The sequence below is a fragment of the Pecten maximus genome, chromosome 15, assembly GCF_902652985.1.
Source record: "Pecten maximus chromosome 15, xPecMax1.1, whole genome shotgun sequence".
Classification (NCBI taxonomy): domain Eukaryota; kingdom Metazoa; phylum Mollusca; class Bivalvia; order Pectinida; family Pectinidae; genus Pecten; species Pecten maximus.
Genome location: NC_047029.1, coordinates 28,180,039 through 28,204,799, shown reverse-complemented (window position 1 = coordinate 28,204,799; position 24,761 = coordinate 28,180,039). Strand labels below are relative to the sequence as shown.

Below are 24,761 nucleotides of genomic sequence, written 5' to 3'. Positions count from 1 at the left end.
ATAAAAATAGGGACCAGAAATCCATTGCTTATACAGGCTATTCCAGTAGGATTTCTACCCAATGGAAGTACTTCACACTAAGTGTGTTATAGAGGTCATAGAGTTTGTCATGTGACCAAAATATGATGTAATTCAAACAATATACAATGTAGTATAATTAGCTGTACTTATCCAATACCCTACAGGCATAGTAATTTCTGATCCTTTGTCCTTCTTAAGATGGATATTTTACTGGAATAGCCATAGGAAAATCTTTTTTTTTACCTGGAATTCTGTCTACATACATGTATCTGTAATATATACCATGGCAACATTGACATATAATATGACTCAACATCTATATTTGGTTGCCATGGAGATTACTGGTTTGATAGTATAGAACGATTTTGGTTATTATCTAACAAAACCTTAGTGGTAGCATTGGGAATCAATGCCATTAAGTTCACATCTGTACTAGAAGGTCACCAGTCACTCAAATGTGTCACTTCTTTAGAAAACTGTCACACTGCTGTAGAATAGTCTCAAAGCATGGCAAGAATCATCATTATATACAAGTCATGGAAAAGATCAGGTTCATCCTCCTTCTGTGGTCAATTTTGTAGTGGTCAGTTCTGTTGTGGGCAGTTCTGAGGTGGTCAGTGGTTTAGGTGTGCTGATGACCGGTGCACTGTCATTACCACAACTGACTGACTGGTATGTGGTCAGTGATGTCATTTCTGTGTGTCCAAGGTAGCTATAGCTTACAGTGAAACTGGAAAGGAACAAGAATCACTTGTTATTACATACTCATTTGGTAAGTTTTAAACTTCCAAATTCAATAAAAAATCTATATAATTTTTCCTGGAAACTACCAAACAAAATATAAAATAAAGCGATAGTATGCAAGCATTCTACATGTGAAAATAGTACTAAATACTGATACATCATACATTGCAAATTTTGCAAAGTCACTTCCCAAAATTCACCTTAATATGACATTTTAAGTATAAATACTGTTACAGTATTACTCTTTCCAAGAAGAAAACTCGTATGATATTTCTTACAGTCCTTGTTCAGTTTGACTACTAGATGTAAACTAACATTTAAGTCATTGCTGAACTTTTTGTGGCAAAGGTAACAAAAAAAACTCTGAGGCAATTGCAATTGCAACATCATGCAGTTTATTGTAAATCCATAGGGAACTAATTGTCTGTGAAAATTACAATAAATAATAACCTTTGAATATAGCTTAAATAATGATGTAGATGTATTTGGAAATATTCAAGTCTGATGTGAGTTTAAATTACTTATTATAATACAAATGTACTTACTCAAACACCATCACAAATTCATGGAACCATGCATTTGTGTCATTGCACAAAATCCTGTAAAAAAGAAATCATTAACAGGATTTAAAAGTTTGGTTCACATACTCTTATTCAAGGATTAATTTGAATACATTTTTTTTATGTAATGGAGATGTAACACAAAAAACAAGGTCTTAAATACCTGTGGAAATCTACTTTTATTGATGAACTTTTCACTCTTAGAAAGTAATATGCCGCTGTATCTTCCAATTTAAAGTGATGTTACAAGTGCCAATGTCATTTCTTATGGTATTGGCTGATAAGACAGATTTTTAGCTCAATGAAAATGCTCGTTATAGGCAATATTAAATTGAAAATGTTCTAAAATGTCTGTTGTCGTTACATTTTCTTAAAAAAACCCAACATATTTGGTAAGGAAAACTTTGATGAATGTCACGATATCCTAAAAGAAGACATTCATTCACAAAGATATTGAATTAATATATTTAAGTAAACAGAAAATGTCTATAAGGAACACAGTTTAGTTAGGATCACATCAGCAGTTTCTGAGATTAGCTAGTCATACTGCATTGGGACTGGACGGGATGGGACGAGATGGGACGGAATGGGACGAGATGGGATGGGATGGGACAGGACGGGATGGGATGGGACGGGACGGACATGGGTAACACTATATACCCCCCATTTCAAGGTGGGGGCATATGAATTTAAAACTTTCCTTTTTTTGAAAAATAAATATTCATAAACTTACGCCATATATCCAAATTCATTCAATTCATTAAACTTGAGTTTTGCATCCACTGAAGAAGAAACTGTATCCCGTATTGGTACGGTTGTTGTGTTTTTGTTTTTAGACGTAGAAATGACTTTGGTTCGGAATAACACAGTCATCAACAGGCTATTCACAGTCACAGGAAAGTAATTCTGATTTGTAATATTTATTGGGTTCTGAAAAATAAATAAAATAAGAGTCAAATGGTATCATTGATTAATATTCTTTATATTGTTAGTCAAAGATTTGTTTCAATATAAATATTCCTCAAATACTCAGATGCCAGATAAAAAGTTAAACAAACATGTTAAAAAAAAACCTGTGAAATAAATACATTGTATATTCAATCAGGAATAGAAACGAGATCTAAAGTATATCTAAACCAAAGAGTTCACATGCCCCTGTAAATGGTGCACATAATCAAAGACTACAAAAATGCTCCTTACTTCACTGATTTTAACCAAGAACTCTGTCCAGGAGGAAATATCACACACTTTTTCTCTTGTACACGGTTTTATTTAAAGCACCCCTGACAATTTTTTTCCATAATATATGAAATTATGATAAAACACTTAAAATTTACATTAAAATAATGTGATGGACGCAAGAATTGCAATTACTGTAATTATATTAGGTTTTCAAGACTTAGTCTTTTACACCAGACATTGATCTTTCTGTTAGAATGTCTGGTGTCAGGACCAGAGAAAACTAAGGTCTGTTTTTACCAGATCTTACAATTAATCACACTAGTACTGCTATACAAAAACACTAGGTGGAATACTTTTTAAATATTTTAGCAGATTATCATTTCCTAAAAAGATATTGATATGCAATGGCTGAAGAATATTAATGGTACTTACTGTTATTATAAACTGGACATTCTGGACTGCAATAGAAAGATTTTGAGGATACAGGAACGGTTTGTTACTTTCGATTGTTACATTCCTCGGGAACATGAAAAAGAGCAGGAGGCCAGCAGCTGTGAGACAGAGAAACACAGCCAAACACACATACAGGTACCTGTAATATACAAAGTGTGAATTCGTACATATATATGAAAAAGAATAAACAATTTTAAAACAATAACACCTACAGGCTAGAGACAAATACAATATACCAGCTATACTTGAATAATTAAAATACATATGTGCTCAAAATTTCCAAATGGCCAATCTATATGCTTAAATACTTAATGGTATAAAATACATGTGTGCTTAAAATTTCAAAATGGGCCAATCTATTCCAGATTCAGTTTTATGCATGCTACCTACTAGGCCATTCTATTCAAGGTATACATGTATTTTTTGGTATGTTACCTTTATATCTACTAGGTCAATCAGGTGTAGATTTTGTATGTTACCTACATGTACACAAGACCAGTCTATTCCAGATAAAGATTTTTGTATGCTACGATTGCTACGTATACCTACACTAGACCAATCTATCTAGATATAGATTTTTGTATGTTACCTACACTAGACCAATCTATTCTAGATATTGTTTTTTGTATGCTACATGCACTAGACCAATCTATTCCAGATAAAGATTTTTGTATGCTACCTACACTAGACCAATCTATTCTAGATATTGTTTTTTGTATGCTACCTACACTAGACCAATCTATTCCAGATAAAGATTTTTGTATGCTACGTATACCTACTAGACCAATCTATTCTAGATATAGATTTTGTATGTTACCTACACTAGACCAATCTATTCCAGATAAAGATTTTTGTATGCTACCTGCTATATATATTAAATGTTTATTATCTCTGTATGATGATTATGAGGAAAGACATTTTTTTAAACCGCAATTTCACTTTAAGCGACTATAACTGTAGATAATTAAACTTGGATTTCTTCATAAAAATAGTGAAATGGGTTACGATATGCACAAGTCCATCGGAAAAATAATTTTATAAATTAAGTTTATGAGTTTTAAAACACTGTTTACAACGGTTGATGTTTGTAAAGAATGTTAGAAGACGAAAGCCAAATGAAATCACATGGGTGCTAGTGACGTATCTGCCCAGTGTAATGCTAACGAAAGGTAATCTATGAATTCTTGTAGGACCTACCAAACCGTTATATTATTATTTTACACTGATTTAAATAGGTACCATAGGTAAGGTATTTACAGAACATGTCTTCGGACACTTTAATTTTTGGAAAATAAGGGAGAGTCATAGTTTACGATATATTTGCTTCAATCATTGGGCCTGAAAATATTTTCCAACCATGTTTTTTAGAGTTATAGTTGCGTACGTCACTTCAAATGATTTGTACTTTTCTTGTCAGTCACGACAAGTATGGGTTCTGAAATTCTTTCAATCTGAGTAACAATGAGAGTCAAGGAGATAAGCTGTACCTAGATATTACTTAGTGTATATATATTTCCACCATAATACCCTGTGTTATTCAACTCTCAGACCATCAGTTAATCATTACAGCTGTTGATTAACAATCTGTTTATAACACACGTGGTATAAACTCTGTACGCATTTTGATTGGCTAACACGGTGAACTTTGACCCAAGCTGCAATTGTTATTGATGTCATCAATAATCTAATGACGTCACATCACCGGGTCCCGGACGTCACCGGTACACTTTATTTGCATACGCAAAATTATACTTGGCCACGTTTCCCTTTGATTCAAGCCGATACTATTGTGGTAGAAACAGGTCACACGACTCGAAATTGTTGGATATGGAATTTATTTCACACGAGTAAGTTATTTTTTAAAAGTCACAAAAAACACTCGCTAAAGCTGGTGTCTTTTGTAACTTTTAAAAAATAACTTACTCGTGTGAAATAAATTCCATATCCAACAACCACTCGTTGTGTAACCTCTATATATACGTACGTTCTCCTTGGTTTCAATCTTTTGTCTTTGAGAGGAATTAAAGCCACCAGTTGTCCTTCTTGTTCTAAATATAAAATTAAACAAGATTTTCTTTTATTATCAAATTGATATAACATTAAAGGCAATTCAATCGACAAATATTAAACTAATATAACATTCAGCAATTCATTTCACAAATATTGAATTAATATAACATTAAGCAATTCATTTGACAAATAATAAATTAATTTAACATTAAGCAATTTATTCGACGAATATTTAGAATATCCTGAAACATAAACAACATTAATTTCCTCGAAGAACTCTCTCCAGGATGGCTGACTAACATATGGACCCTCACTCTCCATTCAACCCTTGGCCTGCACTCTGTCACCAGAATGACTGCCTAACATGGTAATACACTAATCCACCTTGATTCCTGCCCTGAACAATTTTAACTTCTTGATTAAGATACAATGTGGTTGTCACTTTTTTTCTTCCCCCCCCCCCCCCCCCCCCCTTTCTTTCCCCAAATTAAACCCGTCCTCTATCTATAGCTATCGATCCTGTCAATAAGAGTGCAACATACCTTATAAATAATTATATACATGTATAAGAGATTAAAAATGACTTTGTAAGTCATTCCGATATACAATAGACAATTCATTGGTTGATATATGTTTTGATACTGTGCCCTCAAGCTGATGTGTATGGTGTCTGGTGGTGAAAGGTTGTGGACCATAGCTGTAATGAGGAGAAATTAAATGAGACTTTATAATTAGGTTGTATATAAATTTGTTATGATGATTGCATGTATGTATCAATTGCTGATTATATCATAATTTAAATGTGATGGCATGATGTTTGTATATGATCTAATGCATAATGAAAATGCTATGATGTTGAAGAAGAAGAAGATGATGATGGCAGATGGTGATATCGATGATGATGATGATGATGATGATGATGCATGTCCTTTAAATATAATGGTGTATGGAAATGAGATTATTGACTTTGTGTGAGGTCATAACAGGATTAGGCAATAACTTGATGACAGTACATGTATGAAAATGAAGATAAAATATTATATAAGTTAAAAAAAAGACAAATTACAGCGTAAAAGAAGATAAAAAGTGATCAATATATAAATAAATGTAGAGAATCAGTGTACAAAAAAAATATGTGTTGACTACCTTTGTTGCAGGTGCATATCTTCAGTGTACGGTGATCACTATGATCATCATCAGTAATCATATATATATGTAACAGAGATCGAGGATCGAACCCGGGATCTATGGCTTAATAGCTATAGCTATATAGTCTTATACTCAACCAATCGAGCTAAAGAGAAGATCTCTAGTCGAACGGTGTATTACGGCTAGTATTTTACCAGGACTACATACTCTAGATCTCCAACCAGAAAAGAATTTGTCATTGAGTTTCCAGGGGCTAACCGATGCTTTCACAAGTAAGCTATAAGTATAATTCCTGAGCACCTAGCTACATACAATGCTTTGTTGCATTTTTTGGATGTTATAATTAATTTAAGTGTCTGCTAAAGCTGTATTTCAGATATAACATGATCATCTTCTTCACTGGCATAATCATGAAATTCAACACATATTATCACAATAATGCTATAAGTTTCCAAGTTAGATTAAAATCAAAGACTTATATATAAAATAGTACTTCACACTGCAACTCATCAACCCAAACTATTGCCAGATCTATAGAGTTGTTTTTATGCTACATTTTTTTTCAAAGAAGCAAATATTTCAAAAACAAATGTCATGACTTCACAAAATATTTTTGCTGTTGTGCTGGAACTGTCTCCCAGATGTGAAAAATTCTTTGATTTTGCAGAAATAACTCTTGAACTTTAAATTTGCTATGGCGTGCATAAACGTTATTAACATGTATGGTGTATTTAGTGTAAAGTGCTTCAAACTGACTATGCAAATAAGACCGATTTTCTTTCAAAGTACACATTTATTTTAAATGAAACTTTATCAGAACCTGTAAAATGGATATACCAACCCAAAAAACCAGTTATTTTGTGTGTATATCGGTTACATTTTGCTTTGGCGTGCGAAAAACCACTATGGCGTACCTATGGCATATATTTCCCTATGGCGTATTTTAGTGTGGCCGGTATTGGGTGGTGATCAATTTTGAGAAAGATGATCAGTTTTTGGAAGTTTCAAAATACAATAATAGTAAAAGGGGTATAACTGCAATTAAAAATGCAGGACATAACTAATCAAATTTTGAATCGATGCAGTAACGATAGACCGATAGACCGAGGCTACAGGAAAACCTGTCGGTCTCTGCAAAACGCTACTAGGGTAGACCTGATGTCTAAGCAATTCCATTGCTTATGTATGTCGAAAAAGTATTAAAACTGTTTGAATAAATAATATAAATTGTATTTCTCTTGTGTGTTGTTCATTTCTTAATTTTGTTTGGCTGAATTTGTTGTAGCATATCAATTTTTGTTAATAACTACGATCGCGACTAACCCGAAAAATCCAGTTGTTTTGTCCCGCCTCCCGCTCCATTAATGAAGGAGGGGAGATCACTCTGTTGTAAGCGCTTCATTAACACTGATTCATATGACAACATGGCAAATTTTTTGCGCTATTACGAAGGGGCAAATTAAGCCCAACCAAAAAAGAAAGGGGGCCATATTGTCAACGATTCTACCATAACAGAAATGTAAGGCCTATGATGATGAGGCGAGGGAGCATTCATTCATGTCTCACTGGCAGATAGGGCAAAATTGGCTCAAGTGGGACAGTGAGAAAATGTATAATCCGTAAATAAACATACAAATAACTTCGAAAATAAGAGTTTGTCATTATTTTGACCAATGATGGAAAAATTGTGGTCTATGGAAATTTTGTTCAGTCTATGCAATTTGAAATGTCCATAGACCTATTGTCTATGGAACTTCATGAATCACTTTCGCACACTGTCGATGACATCACTGAATTAAAAGTGATATCACTTAGGGACTAGGTGAAATCACTTAAAGGACTAAGTGATATCAGTAAATTACTAAATGGGAAAATTATAGTAAAGCGGTACCCCATAAATAGTGTGTGCATTAGGTGGTTTAGCCCGAGTTTCCTCTGGCCCTGACACCATGTCTGGTGTAGGGCCAGAACGCACTACATGAAAACGTGTTTGATGCAAATGCAACAAAATCGGGTATGACATAACACCTACCTTACATATATAGATAAATGAGATATTTATTTACCCCAGAACACGTATATAGTCCAATCTAGGTGTTTTATTCCGTCCGTATAGACCCTCGTTTTATGCTACACCAGCTGAGGGCCAGAGGAAACTCGGGCTACAGTTGAGTGTAAGCTAACCTTTACACCTAGTGCACTATACTAGTAAACTATGTTGTGCACTATACTAGTGCACTATGTTTAAACTAGTAGTGCACTACATTTAAACTACAGGTAAACTAGTAGTGCACTACACCCTAAGAGGTGATGAACAGCAAAACCCCCATACACTCTGGTAATGGACAGTACCCAAGGCTACCTGTGATTTTTACCTGTACTGTATATATAAGGCTATCTATGTATAGCTAGCAGTTATATTCAAAGAGTTATGAAAAAGATTTTGGAAGTTTAATTTGATGTTATACTTCAACCTTTCTATTCTTGTTAATTATACACGGTAACTAAGTTAAAACAGATTTACTTTGTAAATCCTTTAACTAAGTTAAATTGTTCAAGCCAAGTTTAATTTATCTTTTGGTACTTAATATTTTGTATTGATTGATCAGTTATATATTTCACATGTTTAATTCCAGTTATTTTGTTTTCATCACATGAAAGTATATAATAAAACTTTTGAAAACAATTATCGTTACTTGAACATTTTCAATTTGATACATTTAATTAATATTGTAGTTTAATTTCAGATTAAACTAAGCAGCATATTCATAATTTCATTTTTGATGTGATATTATGCTTATTAAAACCTAATTAGCCCATAGTATATGTTGTACATTCGATGTGTATACATCCAATGCTTAAAGTCAGAAACCTGAACACATAAAGAAATTAATTAAACATTGATTTTACATGTAAAGAAAGAGATTCTTTGAACGTACTGGTAATTAAGTGATCATAACAGTTCTACGTTTCAAAATTTAAAGTTTATAAAAGGTATATGTTACTTCTAATACACCTTCCAATGCTTCCATCTTCCTTTACTGAAATAGTTGAAATATCTGTACATGTACCTGTACCTGTATCTGTACTTTGAAGATCTAACATATTGGTTCTGATTCCAGGTACATGTATCAGTTACAGGTAACACTGAATGAGATAATGGCCCGGGGGAACAATTAATGTCATTTTTGTTATAAAATACATATACTGGCAAACTTGGGGATGGGGAGGGTAACAGTTTTAAGCTTATATAACACACATACATGTTCATAAATCTGGAGCTGTACATGTCATACAACACTTGACTTATAACTGATGGGGATTTTACCTCTTCTTGTAATCAAAGAAAATTAGCATATACACTATATTTATTGAAGATCTTTATTGTGAAGAAAAATGTTTATAAACATTAATTATTTTTTGATGATTCGCAAAAAAACCTATTTTTTTTTAAAAAACATCCACAAGTAGATATTAAATATGGGTAGTGTTATATGCTAATTACAGGTAGGTGAGGCAGAGGAGTCTGGCACAGCATGCTATAAATGGACCCCTGGGTATAATTGGGGACTTGACAAAACTATAGCCAGGTGTTAAAACAGGCACACTTTAAGACTGATCCTCATCTGATACATATATATCAGTAAGGTGTTATGGAGGCCCATAAGGTGGTGGTGAGGTGGGGTTTGGGCCCTGGGGCCCAGGTGGCCATGACAACAGGCATGTCCTGAAAGTACCAATTATACATACAGGTACATAACTTGTTGTGTAGATATTATATGTCTCTTAAGAACATAAATGAGAATACACGAAACTTCTGATTCTTGATTCTTGACTATGTACTATATAATGATTTCATGGTTGAATTAACAGATATTAGTGAAGTAATGATATAACAATACATTGAATTTAAAAAAAAATTGTCTGATAAAATAATAAATATTAAAATATATGTACATATTAGTGCTGGGAATCGCCATGATATTGAAGATCGATTATCGGGCTGTCAAGATCGATCGATAATCGATTATCGGCTGGAAATGGTTTTTAATTAGGTCCGACCACGTGTTAAATAAATTCTGGAAAGTCCGGATTCCGTTATATATTAGCAAATTAGTATAGCCTTGTACAAAACGCTGCACCGACCACGATTACGTAAGGTAGATACAACGCTTGAATGCTGGCGTGGTTCAAGCGAGACATAACAAGAACAAGAGGCCCAGAGGGCCTGTATCGCTCACCTGGTTTCATGAGATATGAAACAAGAATGATGCTTAAGTATATTTGTCGCTGGTATTGCTATGTCAATATATATCATCAGCATTTTATATGGGTACATGTACAATGGTTTTATTTTAATACTAAAAATGCCAAAAGGTACATTAATCCATGAAATGAAATTGACTTTTGGCGCGACCCCATAGGGATGCTAACACACAAATGTGAGTGATATCCATTGCTTAATTTCAGAGAAGATCTTGTTTAGACCAATTGGCCCCTTTTGACCCTGCCCTCTGCCCCCTGGGAGTCAGCTCCTTCCTTTATACAATTTTGAATCCCTACCCCAATAGAATGCTAATAGTCAAATATGAGCTGTTTCAGAGAAGTTGTTCATATCAATTTAGCCAAATTGACCCCTTTTGGCCCAGCCCCTCAGCCTCCAGGGGGTCGGCCCCATCATTTGTACAATTTTGAATCCTTAACCAAAGTGAATGCTACCAGTCACATATTAAAGATATCCATTGCTTATTTTCAGAGAAAAAGTTGTTTATATCAATTTTGCCAAAATAACCCCTTTTGGCCCCGCCTCTTAGGTCCCCTGGGGTCAGCCCTGTCATTTGTACAATTTTGAATCCCTACCCTAGGGGGTTGCTACCAGGCAAATATGAGTGATATCCATTGCTTAGTTTCAGAGAAGAAGTCGTTAATATCAATATAGCTATATTGACCCATTTTTGCCCCGCCTCTCAGGCCCCTAGGGGGTCAGCACCACCATCTGTACAATTTTGAATCCCCACCCCATAGTGATTGCTTCCAGGCAAATAGGAGCAATATCCTTTGCTCGGTTTCAGAGAAGAAGTCGTTTATATCAATGCAGCCAAATTGACCCCTTTTGACGCCGCCCCTCAGGCCCCTTGGGGGTCAGTCCTGTCATTTGTACAATTTTGAATCCCTACTCTAGGGGGTTGCTACCAGGCAAATATGAGTGATATCCATTGCTTAGTTTCAGAGAAGAAGTTATTTATATCAATTTAGCCGAATTGACCCCTCTTGGCCCCGCCCCTCAGGCCCCCCGGGGGTCAGCCACACCATTTGTACAATTTTGAATCCCCACCCCATAGTGTTGCTACCAGGCAAATATGAGCAATATCGTTTGTTCGGTTTCAGAGAAGAAGTTGTTTATATCAATATAGCCCAAATGACCACATTTGGCCCCGCCCTTCCGGCCCCTGGGGGTCAGCACCATCATTTGTACAATTTTGAATCCCCACCCCAAAGTTATGCTACCAGGCAAATATGAGCGACCATTGTCGTCTGCTCAAATTTGGATTATCGTCCTTGATAGAAAGCTATCGCTACCGGAGGTAAGAAAGTGCTGTTACACCCCATAATACTCATGTGGAAAGAACGGACGGAAAGTACGATTTAGGAAATGAGAAGCAAAAATAAACAAAGTGTTCGAGCACTGGTCCTGTTCGAGCACTGGTCAGTATAGTCTACAGGTATCTATAACACAGGTGTCCAGTGGCACTGTCCATTTACCTGTATAGGGGAATTTATGGTCACGCTTGACTGGACGTAGTGACTACTAGTTTACCCGTAGCTTAAATGTAGTGCACTACTAGAAGTGCACTAGGGTGTAAACAGGTAAAGGTTAGCTTACACTCAACTGTAGCTAGTGGTATGATCTCCGATGCTATATATTTACCTTTCGGTATGCTTCCGTTGCCTCTGCATGTCGGGCATGGAACACTCCCACGTAGCAGTTCTGTATAGGTGTTCGTGTCTATATCCCTACCTTCAGCAACTCTAGACGAATTGAGAACTAATTCATTGGTCGATTGATTGTTGTCATTTTCACGAGGCGGGGGCACGTGAATCACGTGATTTCCATTTGTCAATGGTGTTGGTCTATACGAATCTCCTGAAAATTCACCAGAGTCGTCTGTATCGTTAACGAGTTTGTCCCGATCGCTGTATCCGCCTGATCTTATCATTGTAGAACTGCAACGTAAGCTTCTAAATATCAATTTGATAAACCTCTTGCTGTAACTCCGCCTGACACTACGGTGTAACATCCATATTGTAAATAGAACAATCCAAATTAAGGATTCCGAACGAGGACCATAATAAACGGATAATAAAATACACAAAATCGTCAAATCTGATTGCTTATTTTCACTGAAACCATCAAAATAATAATTCAGTATTTTTAGATACTTTTTACTCTAAATGCATTGTTAAAAAGAGTTCAATTGTTTTAAACACCATATGCTATTCGACATCAATTTCGCACAAAATAAATTGGTAATATTTATTAACCAATCGAAAAGTCTTATTTCCGGTTCCGATATAAACAAACTGAAATTGAAAATAGAAGAAATATGGACGGGAGAGCATTTGAAAACAAATTTTCTTTATACGACGGGAAATCTCTCGTCGGCGAAGATGGAAAGGTGCAGTTTATTGATAGTGCATGACCTTGGATTTTAGGGTTTGCTTTACATATTTGAAATGTTTCCGCTAAATATACATACATGTAACCAGTGAGGGATATGTCCCTGGCAAAACGGCAAAACCACAGGTCCTAGCCTCGTCCGTCAATACATCCAATATATAATCGATTAGACTATATATTGGATGTATTGATAGACGAGGCTAGGACCTGTGGGTAAAACGGAGTAACTCTACTTACTGTTAAATATTTAGGCCTACTGAGAAGAGCACAGCAGCTGATAATTAATTTACTAATTAGACAAGTATCAAAGGGGGCCGCGGTGGCCGAGTGGTTAAGGTGTCCCGACACTTTAACACTAGCCCTCCACCTCTGTGTTGCGAGTTCGAAACCTACGTGGGGCAGTTGCCAGTACTGACTGTAGGCTGGTGGTTTTTCTCCGGGTACTCTGGCTCTCCCCCACCTCAAAAACCTGGCACGTCCTTAAATGACCCTGGCTGTTAATAGGACGTTAAACAAAACCAAACCAAAATATTAAAACAAATAGCCAGAAATAGTCTTTAGCCAGAAATACTATAAAGACTTTATCTACAGATAGGTATTTCTGGCTATTTGTTTTTCAATATAAGACTATCCATGCCCCTGTGGCTGTATGATGCATTGTCGCTCTTTGCTTCGCACACTGTCAATCTTTGCATAGCACATTGTCACTGACTTTGCTTGGCCCACATGTACACATTGTCACTATTCACTTGGCCCACTGCCGCTCTTCGCATGGTACCTTTTCTCTCTTCAATATATGCTCACTCTTGACATGGCACATCGTCGCTCTTCGCTTGCCCAACACATTGTCACTCTTCGCCTGGCCCACTGTAGCTCTTCGCATGGCACATTGTCTCTCTTAAATTCACTTGGCCTGGTGTCGCTCTGCGCTTGGCCCACTGTCATTCTAATTCTCATGGCAAATATTGACGCTTTTGCTGGGTCCACACATTGTCACTCTTCGCTTGGACCTCTATCATTCTTCACAATGTATATTTTCTCTCTTTGCTTGGCCCGGGCCACTGTTGCTTTTGGCATGGCACATTGTCACTCTTTGCTTGGTTCACTGTCGTTCTTCGCTAAGCCCACTGTCACTCTCTACATGACGCATTGCCATTCTTCGCTTGGGCCACTGTTACTTTTTGCATGTCGCATTGTTGCTCTTCGCATGGAGTGGCCTGGTGCTGTCGCTCTTTGCATCACACACTGTTGCAATGTTGCTCTACGCATGGGTCACTCTTTGCATGGCACACTGTTGCGTTGTTGCTCTTTGCTTTGCGAGAGCAACAGTCTGACATGGCCGAAATCGGCCACTATAGGTTTGTAGTGAGTGATTATATGATAATGACATACATATTTAGTATTGATCATGATCTCTACTCTATTTGGATTATTTTATTATCATAATCATTCGTTACATATCCCTGTGGCTGTATTGTGAGTTGATGAAAGGAAATAACTCCTGTGAAATGAAAACAAAAATGTACCGTACATCATTTCAGTATCCTGTTAAACCAGTATTCAAAATTTTAAAGCATTTTATTATTTAGTCAGTGTCAGAAATTGATGTGTTTTTTCGGCATAGCCGTATAATTTTCTTTTGGCCCTGGATATGACGCGACAGGTGGCGTTCCTGGTCAAGATGAAGTATGTTATTGGTCAATGTAGCGGTAAATACAAAATGCTGATATGCAGTTAAAAACGAAACAAAGCTAAGATTGAATGGAAGCTGAATAAGTGGATGTATGTTTTTAAATGACACATAAATGACATTATATTCTTGATTCAAATGCAGTCTTATTATCACCAAAAATGATTCAAACTGATATAATTTTGTTATCCGTGCTGAAAACAATAGTTTGTTAATTTCACCAGCAGTTTTACATTATAACCACCAGCATTTAAACTATGCCGTTTATCTTTTTTTAAAGATATCTCTTGTTAATTTCTATTATGAATATATGACAGGATGATCAGATAAAGCATGTACAGATCCATCATGGTTTGATTTGATATCTTCAATTCATGTCTATGATATCTAAATTCTTTCCATAAAATGACAAATTCACAAAAATCATGTTTTCAAGCAATTTTATGGGGAATTTCTAATAGATATATATACACAATTAAGTTTTAAATATTGCTTAATATGTACATCAAGTAAGAAATGTAAGGAATGTACATGTATAAACATCAAAAAGTGTTGTGAACTCACGATGTGTTCATTAAGTTTCATACTATAAATTAAATATATCAACAGTTATTGGCTGGCCGACAAGAGCTCCTGAGGTCACACATAGACAGATTACTACAGAAATTGTATAGTGGCTTAGATGATGATACAGACACTAACTACTCCTTGTATACCGGCATTGGAGGTAAAGTCTGTGTAAGATCATATGGCATTTTTCTTTATCATTCCATCATTACATGTAATCAGTTACGTTGACATAAGACCATTTTTTTTCATACCAATTAATTATAAGATAAGATAAGATCAGTTTATTTCTGGTTCAGGACATTTTATAGTCCTCTATACCAGACTCAAAAAAAACCCAGATATTTATATACATATATACTTAACACATATCAAAAACATGTGTGGTGGGACTGGACTGGGTCGATCATCGATGACCAGGTAGCTCAATTGGTAGAGCATCCGGCTAGTGTTCGGAGGTCCCGGGTTCGAACCCCGGTCTGGCCGCTACATTTTCTCCTCTCCTGTTACAAAATTGGCGCCCAACTAAAATACCCACGGTGGTGGTATAAGGGTCTTGTGTGTCTTCGAGGGAAGACTTGGAAAAAAGGAGGGAGGTGTGTGGCGGGACTGGACTGGGTCGATCATCGGTGACCAGGTAGCTCAATTGGTAGAGCATCCGGCTAGTGTTCGGAGGTCCCGGGTTCGAACCCGGGTCTGGCCGCTACATTTTCTCCTCTCCTGTTACACATGACACAAATACATAAGATTAAATTTCAGTCCAGTATATTACTTTATGTTTTATATGGTTATTTCAGCTGTATAATTTAAAAAAAAAGGAAAAGAAATAATTGTTCATTTAATAAACTCTGATTGCTATGAGATTAGATTCCCTGGTGCAAATCCAAGCCAGGCAAAAGAAGGGTTTTCATTTTTAGCTCACCTAGCCCAAATGGGGCCCTTGAGCTTACGCCAAAAGTGCAGTGTCCGTTGTCTGTCTGTCAAAATTTCTTTTAAATCTCTATTAGTCCAGAACGACTGAATGGAATTTGATGACATTTGGTCTGGAGTATAATTGGGCAAAGGGGATCAAATGTTGTATAAACAGAGGTGTGGCTTCCATGGGGCTGGATGGACGGGGGGCCAAATAGGGAAAATTGAGGTAAATCATTTAAATCACTACTTGTCTTAAACGCCAGAATTGATTTTGTTAAAATTTGGCCTGGAGCATTATTTGGCAAAGACGATCAAACTTTGTATAAATGGAAGGTGCAGCCCCCCAGGGGCCGGCCAGGACCTGCCATAATTGAGGAAATTGAGGTAAAGCCTTCAAATACCTGCTAGTCCTGAACGTCTGTATGGATTTTGATGAAATTTGGTCTGGAGCATTATTTGGTAAAGGAGATCAAACAGTGTATAAATGGAGGGTGTGGCTACCCTGGGGCTGGAGGGGCGGGACCCAATAGGGGAAATTGAGCTAAATCCTTTAAATCCCTACTAGTCTTGAACAACTGAATGTATCATAATTTTTGTGAAATTTTGTCTGTAGCATTACTGGGTAAAGAAAATCTAATGTTGTATAAGTAGAGAATTTGACCCTGTTGGGGTGGGACGAAGGGGCCCAATAGGAGAATATAGATTTTTTTTTTATATATATATATATTTTTGTTATCTCGAGAATAACAGGATTTGGTCCACTTGTAGTTTGAACCATTGTTGGCAGAGTTAGTTCAAAAGTAGGAAAATATTTGAAATACCTGGTATAACTTTAATTAGTTTATTTTTGCCATAATTACTGAAATATCCAGGTGAGCAATTCAAGCCCTCTGGGCCTCTTGTTTGTTTCCTGTTACACTGTATACACTGTCAAAATACCAAAATGTACCCATAACATCAACATGCTGGTTGACCAAATCCATCAAATGAGGTATCTTTATGAGAGTGGTAAATTTGCCAAAATCACATTATCATCTTCTATAAGGTCTAAAGAGTTGTCTACCTTAGTATTTTCCAAACACATATCATTGTATTGCATTCTATTTTCTTTTTTCATTATGTTTGTATGTAATCGTTATCTTTAAGGAAATTTTGAAGATATACAAAAAATAAAACAGAAATATGCATTTTGAACTGTTTTATTAATTATGAACCAAAAACTAAACTTAGCACTGAAACTTGCTTTATGCTGTGTGTCTAGTACAGTACTATTCTCTCCTGCCATTGCTAATGAACACAAAACCCCAGCTTTTTAATGGTTAAACAAGAAAATATTTAAGAAAGATTAAGAATATAATGCTTTACCCATGATAATGATGATGACGATGATGATGATTGATGATGATGGTGATGATGATGATTGATGCTGATGGTGATGATGATGATGATGATGATGATGATTGATGATGATGTATGTTTTTTGCCTTTGTCATATATGTCTATTGTATTGTTAAATATGTGAAAAATTGTCAAAAAATAAAAGAAATATAAAACAAAATAATATAATGCTTTCGCTTACAGGTATTGCGTATCTCCACTGGCATATGTACCACAAACTTGGTAAAGACCCACAATACCTTGAAAGGGCATACTGCTATATCAAGCATCATTTACGGCACCTGAAAGGTCGGAGGGCGACTTTCCTATGTGGGGACGCAGGGCTTCTGGCTCTTGGTGCTGTGGTTTGCAGTGAGATGGGCAAGGTTGACAAAGCGCAAGATCTGATTAAGAGGTAGGAGTTATAAAAGATGCATTACAAAATAACTTTTGTCAAACTTTGTTAGACACCATAGCATTATTTATTTTGCCATAGTTTTAAATTTCAATATTATGTTGTCCATATGTATATACATTTGAAACACAAATTAAAAACCTTTCTGGTATATTTTAATTAGGTTGGAAGCCATGCATGATGGAGTGTGTTCAGATCACAATCTTCCCGACGAAGTCCTATTTGGACGTGCTGGTTATCTGTTTGCTCTCCTGTTTGTCCAGCGCCACCTAGGGGATGACAAGATAAATAATTCTGTTATATACAAAGTAAGTTTCTTGAAAAAGATTACAAAGTTACATTTACATTGCGTGAAAAGCTTAGACCAATTCATTCTTGTTGATAGTAACATTTCTACAAGCTTCATTTATTCATAATGCTTATTTACAATTTACATGAATATCTCTGGTTCAAATCACACTCAAATAATTAATTTTGAAAGATTTTCTTTTAAACCTTTCCTGTTTTATTTACACATCCTCTAGTATATCATTGAACTGCAAGATCCAATCGGGTGATTTTTTTCGACAGGTTTTCCAGTCCATGATAGACAGAGGTCGAAGGTTGTCAAGGGAGGAGGGGTTGAGTCACCCTCTGATGTACCGATGGCATGACAGGTACTACTTGGGTGCCGCTCACGGTCTGGCTGGGATACTCTCCGTACTGATGCAGGTACACCTGTGCATTTGTTATGACTTCAATAATTTTTTGGATAATTAAATTGCTGTTAATCAATTAAAGAATTCATGAAGTGATAATCCCTTAGGAGGAATCATTATTTTTGTCTTATCCTGTTTGTAACCCTTGTATGTATCTAATATTGAGGTTACAGTGTTGATGTGAATTGTAGATGTGACATCAATGTATTGTCGATGTGACATCATTGTATTATTTCCATATTGTCATGCAACGGTTAGAATGTGTAAAGAGCATGTGTAGTTTGTTTCAACCCTAGGTTGATATAAGAAAATCTCACAATGGTAAAATTGTGGATATCCCTCGCCTGTCCAGGGTAAGAGAAAAGGGAATCTTAAACCCTTGGGAAAATTCTTACTCTGCCAAACACTTGGAAAACCTTATGTTTGTCAATTCAAAAATCTTCCCCTTGAGATTAAGATCTTTCTGTCTCATCCCAAGGAGATAAAAGATCCTACTAATCTTCAAACTTGTCATTAGTATCATTTGTACATGTAGCAATTGGTTTTACACTTCAGGTTCCAGATCCGGCCGGGAAGTACAAGTCTGTGATTACAGACTTTGTAAAACCTAGTGTGGACTACATGCTGGGATTAAGGTTCCCATCTGGAAATGGTCCATCGTCGCTGGAAAGTGAAAACGGAGACAAACTTATACACTGGTGTCATGGAGCTCCAGGCTGGATCAACATGTTCATCTCTGCCTACAAGGTAAGTGACTCATAAGGTATGTGTTGTGATATCAAATGTTTGTTAACTGTGTCAGTTATAGTAGGACTCACACAATAAGATATTTTACTATATGTTATTACCAGTGACTCCATCCCCTCAGTCACTCGTTTGAAGTTCAAATGATAGAAATTTGTATCAAATTGAAGTTTGAAGACTTTGCTACCTGAGAATTGATGTTATTGTATAGGTTTAATGACATATTAGAGTACACAGGTACTGTAAACGTGATTATTTTCGCAGGGGAATTAATTTCGTGATTTCAATATGTAAACTATACGCGTGGGGGTAGTTTTCGCGATCAATCCACTTTCGCTTGAAGTTCAAGATTACGCAAATTGATATCAACAAAATACGCGAATGGGAAATTTTTGCGAACAAAAGGAGTCCGCATAGATAGCGTAAATTTCACCCTGACGTAAATTTCAACATTTACAGTACTTAAGATGCAGTAATACATCGGAATTAACAACACCAAAGAAAATGTTTGTTCTGGCTCTGCTGTACATTCCTGACATAAAATGTCACATTGGGTGGGGGACATATATATGCTGAATTGTCATGCTGTCATGTTTGTACTTGTTTGTTACTTTAGACATTTAGTGATTCCAAATATCTGGAGGCAGCCAAGAAGTGTGCAGATGTGATTTGGGAACGTGGAATTCTAAAGAAGGGGTATGGAATCTGTCATGGCACGGCAGGAAACGCCTATGCATTTCTGACAATGTACAAGTTGACTAACAACCAGGAATATCTCTACAAGGCATATAAAGTAAGTTGTCAGTCATACCTAGAATATCAATGATGTTTTACTGTCAAAGGGGACCACCATGTAAATTTTAAACTCAACATCAGGAAAAGGGTTATTTAATAAGATTCATCAGTTTGGATATACATGTATATATGTATATAAGGTTTATCTTTACACAAACAATACACATAACAATGTGTATGAGTGTCGTTGCAATGTTTCAAGACCGACTGATCTTTTTGTCTAGCTCTGACTGACTGAGTGAGCGACAATCATGTTAACCTGTACGTCTATATGACAAAATGGTAACTATACATTATCTCTCAACGACGGGTTAACACAATTTTCGCTCACACAGTCAGTCAGAGCTTAACAAAAAGATCAGCCGGTTTGAAACGTTGCAACGACACTCGTACGCATTGTTACGTATATTGTTTGTTTAAAGATAAACCTCGTATATATAAATTGATAAAGCATTTGTTAAAATTTTGCTGAACTGCAATAGAAATTTGTGGGCTTACAACCAGATATATACATTATATTTTGTCTGGAACCTGTTTTCTTGTTTAATGTGACTAGATATTTTTGGAGGAGTTACTTTGACAAGAAAGCGTGACAGACATATGAAAAAGTTATCAGTCCTCTACATCGTGATGAAGCTGATGAAATTAGGGGATTTATGATTCTTGGTTGTGATTATCAATAATTTCATTGTGTTACATACACATTGTGATGATACAGAGAAAAGGGGCGTGAGTAGATATATTGTCATTTTACATCAGCATCAGAATACACATATTCACAAAACGAAAACAAAATAATAGTGGTTATATGATAAACAGAATCTCACCTGAGCATCCATTTAATTTAGATTTTTTTAAAAAGATTTATGAAACATTAACAAAATCTCACCAAAATGTCAGTTTAATGAAAATTTCTTTCAGTTGACTTGTTTAATACATCAAGTTTCACATGAAATGGAAGCTCATTGACTCTGTAGAACATGAACTACTGAAGAATACAATGCTTAATTCTTTCAAAATGTCATTAATTACCACATTTAAGCTAAAGAATCTCCCCTCCCTCATTAATGTTTTTGTATATAGTTTGCAGAGTGGTGTTGTGACTATGGAAAACATGGATGCCGTACACCTGATGCACCATTCTCGCTATTTGAAGGTAAATCGTCTAAATTTGTTGATTCTATGCAGGACCATTTAACGGTCAGAGACATAATTACGTATGTTGTTAACCGTGGCCGTCATTCTGTAATAATTCCATTTTCACTAATTTTCTTTTTAAAAGACACATATAGAGCTGTAATTTGCCATGTAGTTGTGTAATAATGATGTCCTGGTCATGTTCTGATTAGGTTGTAGTCAATTAATTTTTTTCCATAATAGGAATTTAACTTTTAAGAATTGGAGAGCCTTGAATAACTTCAGTGGGAATTAAGAAAAAACAAAGTATTAAAAATGGAGATACGTAACTTATAGAATCTCTTGAAGAATGGGGCACTGTAAAAGTCAATATCTGGGGTGTAACTTAAAGTGACTTCATTTCAAATGAAACTTGATCCAGACTAGCGGATAATTAATTTACTAATTAGACAAGTATCAAAGGGGGCTGCGGTGGCCGAGTGGTTAAGGTGTCCTGACACTTTATCACTACCTCTCCACCTCTGGGTCGCAAGTTCAAAACCCATGTAGGGCAGTTGTCTGGTACTGACCATAGGCCGGTGGTTTTTCTCCGGGTACTCCGGCTTTCCTCCACCTTCAAAATCTGGCATGTCCTTAAATGACCCTGGTTGTTAATAGGACGTTAAACAAAATTAACCAAACTAACTCAAATCATTGGTCAACCATTAGGGTACTTGTTCTGGAAAGTCATGAGTACACCTCATAGCAATACCAACAACACTAAAAACGTTCCAACACTTCTCTTTGGTTTACATTGGGGCATTTCTGTTCTCCGACAAGTCTCATTTTGTAAATTCTGTTTCATCTTGTATCAATAGATTATGAATGACAATGCTTTTGATTATATCTAAACCTTTCTCTCTCATCCTCCCAACATTTTACCAAGGTTGTATGTCAATATCAATTTGTATTGTTGAACTAGTATGAGCATATATTATCAAAAAAACATTAACATCTTTCTTAACTATAAAGTAAATACCATTAAATCCATATTCAAATCTTACTTGTGTGGCATGGTGGTAGCACAGTTCTGTTTGTCTAGGAGAGGGGATCACCTGCCAGACTACGTGGGTTTTTTCCTAGTACTCCGGTTCTCCTCCAACACTGAAACCCCTCGCATGCTTCACCAATTCAACATGAATGATCATTATCAGTTGATATAGCTTGTTTTGCAATCACTGTAAAATAAATTGAGTTTAAAATTAAAAAAATATGTAAAACAAGACAGTTCTGTTATTAAACCAGAATTAGATTTTCATTTTCATTGGCATAACGTTGATCTTCATCCATATTTGTACCTCTTTATATTGCTTGACAGTTTCAGCAGTAATTTGTTTCTTGCATGTAGTTATTAAGATTCTTTATTTTTTGCAGGTATGGCAGGCACCATATATTTCCTTATTGACATGATAGATCCTTCCAAAGCTCATTTTCCAGCTTTTGAATTGTGATGGAAAAATTTTACTTATATTATTTCTGCCTGGGGAAGGTCACAATACCTTCATGGCCGAAGCTAATTATCCAGCTTTTGAATTGTGATGGAAAACTTTTACCTATATCATTTCTGCCTGGAGGCGGTCACCAATACCTTCCTGGCCGAAGCTAATTATCCTGCCTTTGAACTGTGATAGAGAATTTTTACTTACATGTATATTATTTCAGCCTGGACGAGGTCACCAATACCTTCTGGCTAAAGCTAATTTTCTGGCTTTTGAACTGTGATGAAAATAATCTATGTGTATTTTTTCTGTCTCTTTGAGGTCACAATACTTTCCCGGCTCTAAGCATGCCGCCTCTGTTGATGATGTTTTATTGACTGTGTCAGCTAAGCGGAGTTTCAACTATTTTGTCTTGATTTTTAAGGATAAGCTTTGGAAACTGTGGAAAAATGCCAGGTAGTTTCTTTTTGGGGATAATGTAAAACAAATTTTGATCCTAAGTCAGGATTTGGAACTGTGAAATATTAATTAACACATTCATGTTTCCCTCAACTGTTTATGTTTTATAGTTGATTGACGAGAAGGGTCATAAGGTCATATGATGACTGTGTCATTTTAGAATGAGGCCTATCTAGAGTCATAGTTGTAATGTGCCATTATAGAAATGTTGATACTCTACATGGCTAGATGAAACCTAGCAATAAGTAGAGTCATACAGGCAGTGAACCTGTATAATTTAAATGTTACTGATTTGTTTGTATGTAGTATAGTGTTTGAGTATGTGATATATACATGTATAGCCTATGTACAGGCAATATTGTTACTGTCTTTTATGAGTGTTCATTAAATTTAAACTTTATTCAGTTTACAACAATTGTGAACCAAGTTGTATCAACATAAATAAATCACACTTGTTCGTCCTGTTGACAGGGTTTTAGTGTGGGAGAAAACCCACGTGGTCAAGCAGGTGACTCTAACCTCTTCACGTGTGATGGAGGAATCAAACCCTGGCTGCCTAAGTGAAAGTAAAATGTGTTACCACTGTGCCACCCAACCACCATTTTATGGGTGGTTACTTGGCATAGTTGTAATGTTCATGTCATTCACCTAAGCGATTGGATGAGAAAATTTACGGGGTCACCTGCCAAACTGTGTGGGTTTTCATGGTAGTCTGTTTTCCTGCCACAGTAAGACCACTTTTACTTCCATTCTGTCATCCAGAGTGTTGAGTATAAGTGAAAATAACTTGTTTCGCAATTGTTGTGAAATTAATGTGTAAAGTTTGTTGTTTTCAAGTGCATAATACTCACGGGATTTGATTGAACAAGACCTTTCAAATTCCATTTAAGCCAAATAAAACTGATCTGATGGATTTTGAGAATTTTCTTTTCTTTGGGAAACGTATGTTCTACAATCACCATCAAATAGATAAGACAAACTTTTCTTGTGGGATATAAGGTAGACATGACATTAAACTTGTTTTATGTGATTGTAGTACCTGCAGGTTTCATTATCAACCCTGTTTCCTATTTTGTGCACGTGACATAACCTGATCAGAAAATAACACAAACGCAGCCGCTGATGACACCGTCGGGTTAGTTGTTGAACCAGAGGACGCGTACTCTGCTGGAACACATAATCTTATATTCTCCCTGTATTTCAAGGGTCTCCAGGTAAATACATATTTTCATATTGTGCGGTTGTCTGATCATGTCTGATCATTTTTAGCTCACCGGTTACGATTAACGATGAACTAATGCTCCAGCATCAGTTTCCCACCACAAGACTAAAGGTGCTGTTGCAGGAACGCTCTAAAACCGCCCACGAAGGAAATTGATCCTTTACCTAATGCCCTGATAGACATATCCATGGGGCATCTGATAGTACATATGAAAACCTTGTTCCGTTCCGGACATGCCAGAACGAGGCCATTTTGTACCAAAGTCGTAAATACTCAACAAGCACACTTTATCAAGTATTTATAAGGTCAAAATGTTATTTGTTTGTAAGGAAAATTGTACTAAAATTACATTTATATATCGGGCAATGTAATCGGATATCGATTGTATGAATCTTTTCGTTAGTTTCTGTGAAATTTGACATCAAACATAAAAAATGATATTTCTCATAAAGTTGAATGTACGTTT

General features: G+C 35.9%; 2 protein-coding genes across 3 annotated transcripts; one reads left to right on the top strand and one right to left on the bottom strand.

The window, feature by feature from the left end:
* LOC117344250 (transmembrane protein 106B-like) lies at positions 1–12,427 on the bottom strand. Its single transcript, XM_033906934.1, has 6 exons — positions 12,049–12,427; positions 4,945–5,008; positions 2,940–3,099; positions 2,059–2,255; positions 1,311–1,364; positions 1–751 (listed from the first exon to the last, which is right to left on the bottom strand). Exons 1-6 carry the CDS (start codon positions 12,416–12,418, stop codon positions 574–576), a joined length of 1,023 nt encoding a protein of 340 aa, XP_033762825.1. The 5' UTR covers positions 12,419–12,427; the 3' UTR covers positions 1–573.
* Positions 12,428–12,678: 251 nt separating this feature from the next.
* On the top strand, positions 12,679–23,987 carry LOC117343982 (lanC-like protein 2). Of its 2 annotated transcripts, XM_033906574.1 has the most exons (9): positions 12,679–12,796; positions 15,098–15,215; positions 17,552–17,762; positions 17,926–18,070; positions 18,333–18,473; positions 19,016–19,207; positions 19,821–19,997; positions 21,083–21,155; positions 22,550–23,987. In XM_033906574.1, exons 1-9 carry the CDS (start codon positions 12,725–12,727, stop codon positions 22,624–22,626), a joined length of 1,206 nt encoding a protein of 401 aa, XP_033762465.1. In that variant the 5' UTR covers positions 12,679–12,724; the 3' UTR covers positions 22,627–23,987. The 2 variants fall into 2 exon arrangements, with proteins under 2 accessions (XP_033762465.1, XP_033762466.1); XM_033906575.1 differs by lacking the exon at positions 15,098–15,215 and having other exon boundaries at positions 12,709–12,796.
* Positions 23,988–24,761: the final 774 nt, after the last annotated feature.

What these genes read in the sequence shown, in the direction of transcription:
- LOC117344250 (XM_033906934.1), bottom strand. Translation starts at nt 12,418, where the DNA reads ATGTTACACCGTAGTGTCAGGCGGAGTTACAGCAAGAGGTTTATCAAA. An exon ending in CAACGGAAGCATACCGAAAG is followed by an intron (nt 5,009 to 12,048) that starts GTAAATATATAG and finishes TTTTATATTTAG; the next exon opens with AACAAGAAGGACAACTGGTG. An exon ending in ATGTCCAGTTTATAATAACA is followed by an intron (nt 2,256 to 2,939) that starts GTAAGTACCATT and finishes TTTATTTTTCAG; the next exon opens with AACCCAATAAATATTACAAA.
- LOC117343982 (XM_033906574.1), top strand. Translation starts at nt 12,725, where the DNA reads ATGGACGGGAGAGCATTTGAAAACAAATTTTCTTTATACGACGGGAAA. An exon ending in GCGCAAGATCTGATTAAGAG is followed by an intron (nt 17,763 to 17,925) that starts GTAGGAGTTATA and finishes TATTTTAATTAG; the next exon opens with GTTGGAAGCCATGCATGATG. An exon ending in ATCTCTACAAGGCATATAAA is followed by an intron (nt 19,998 to 21,082) that starts GTAAGTTGTCAG and finishes TTTTGTATATAG; the next exon opens with TTTGCAGAGTGGTGTTGTGA.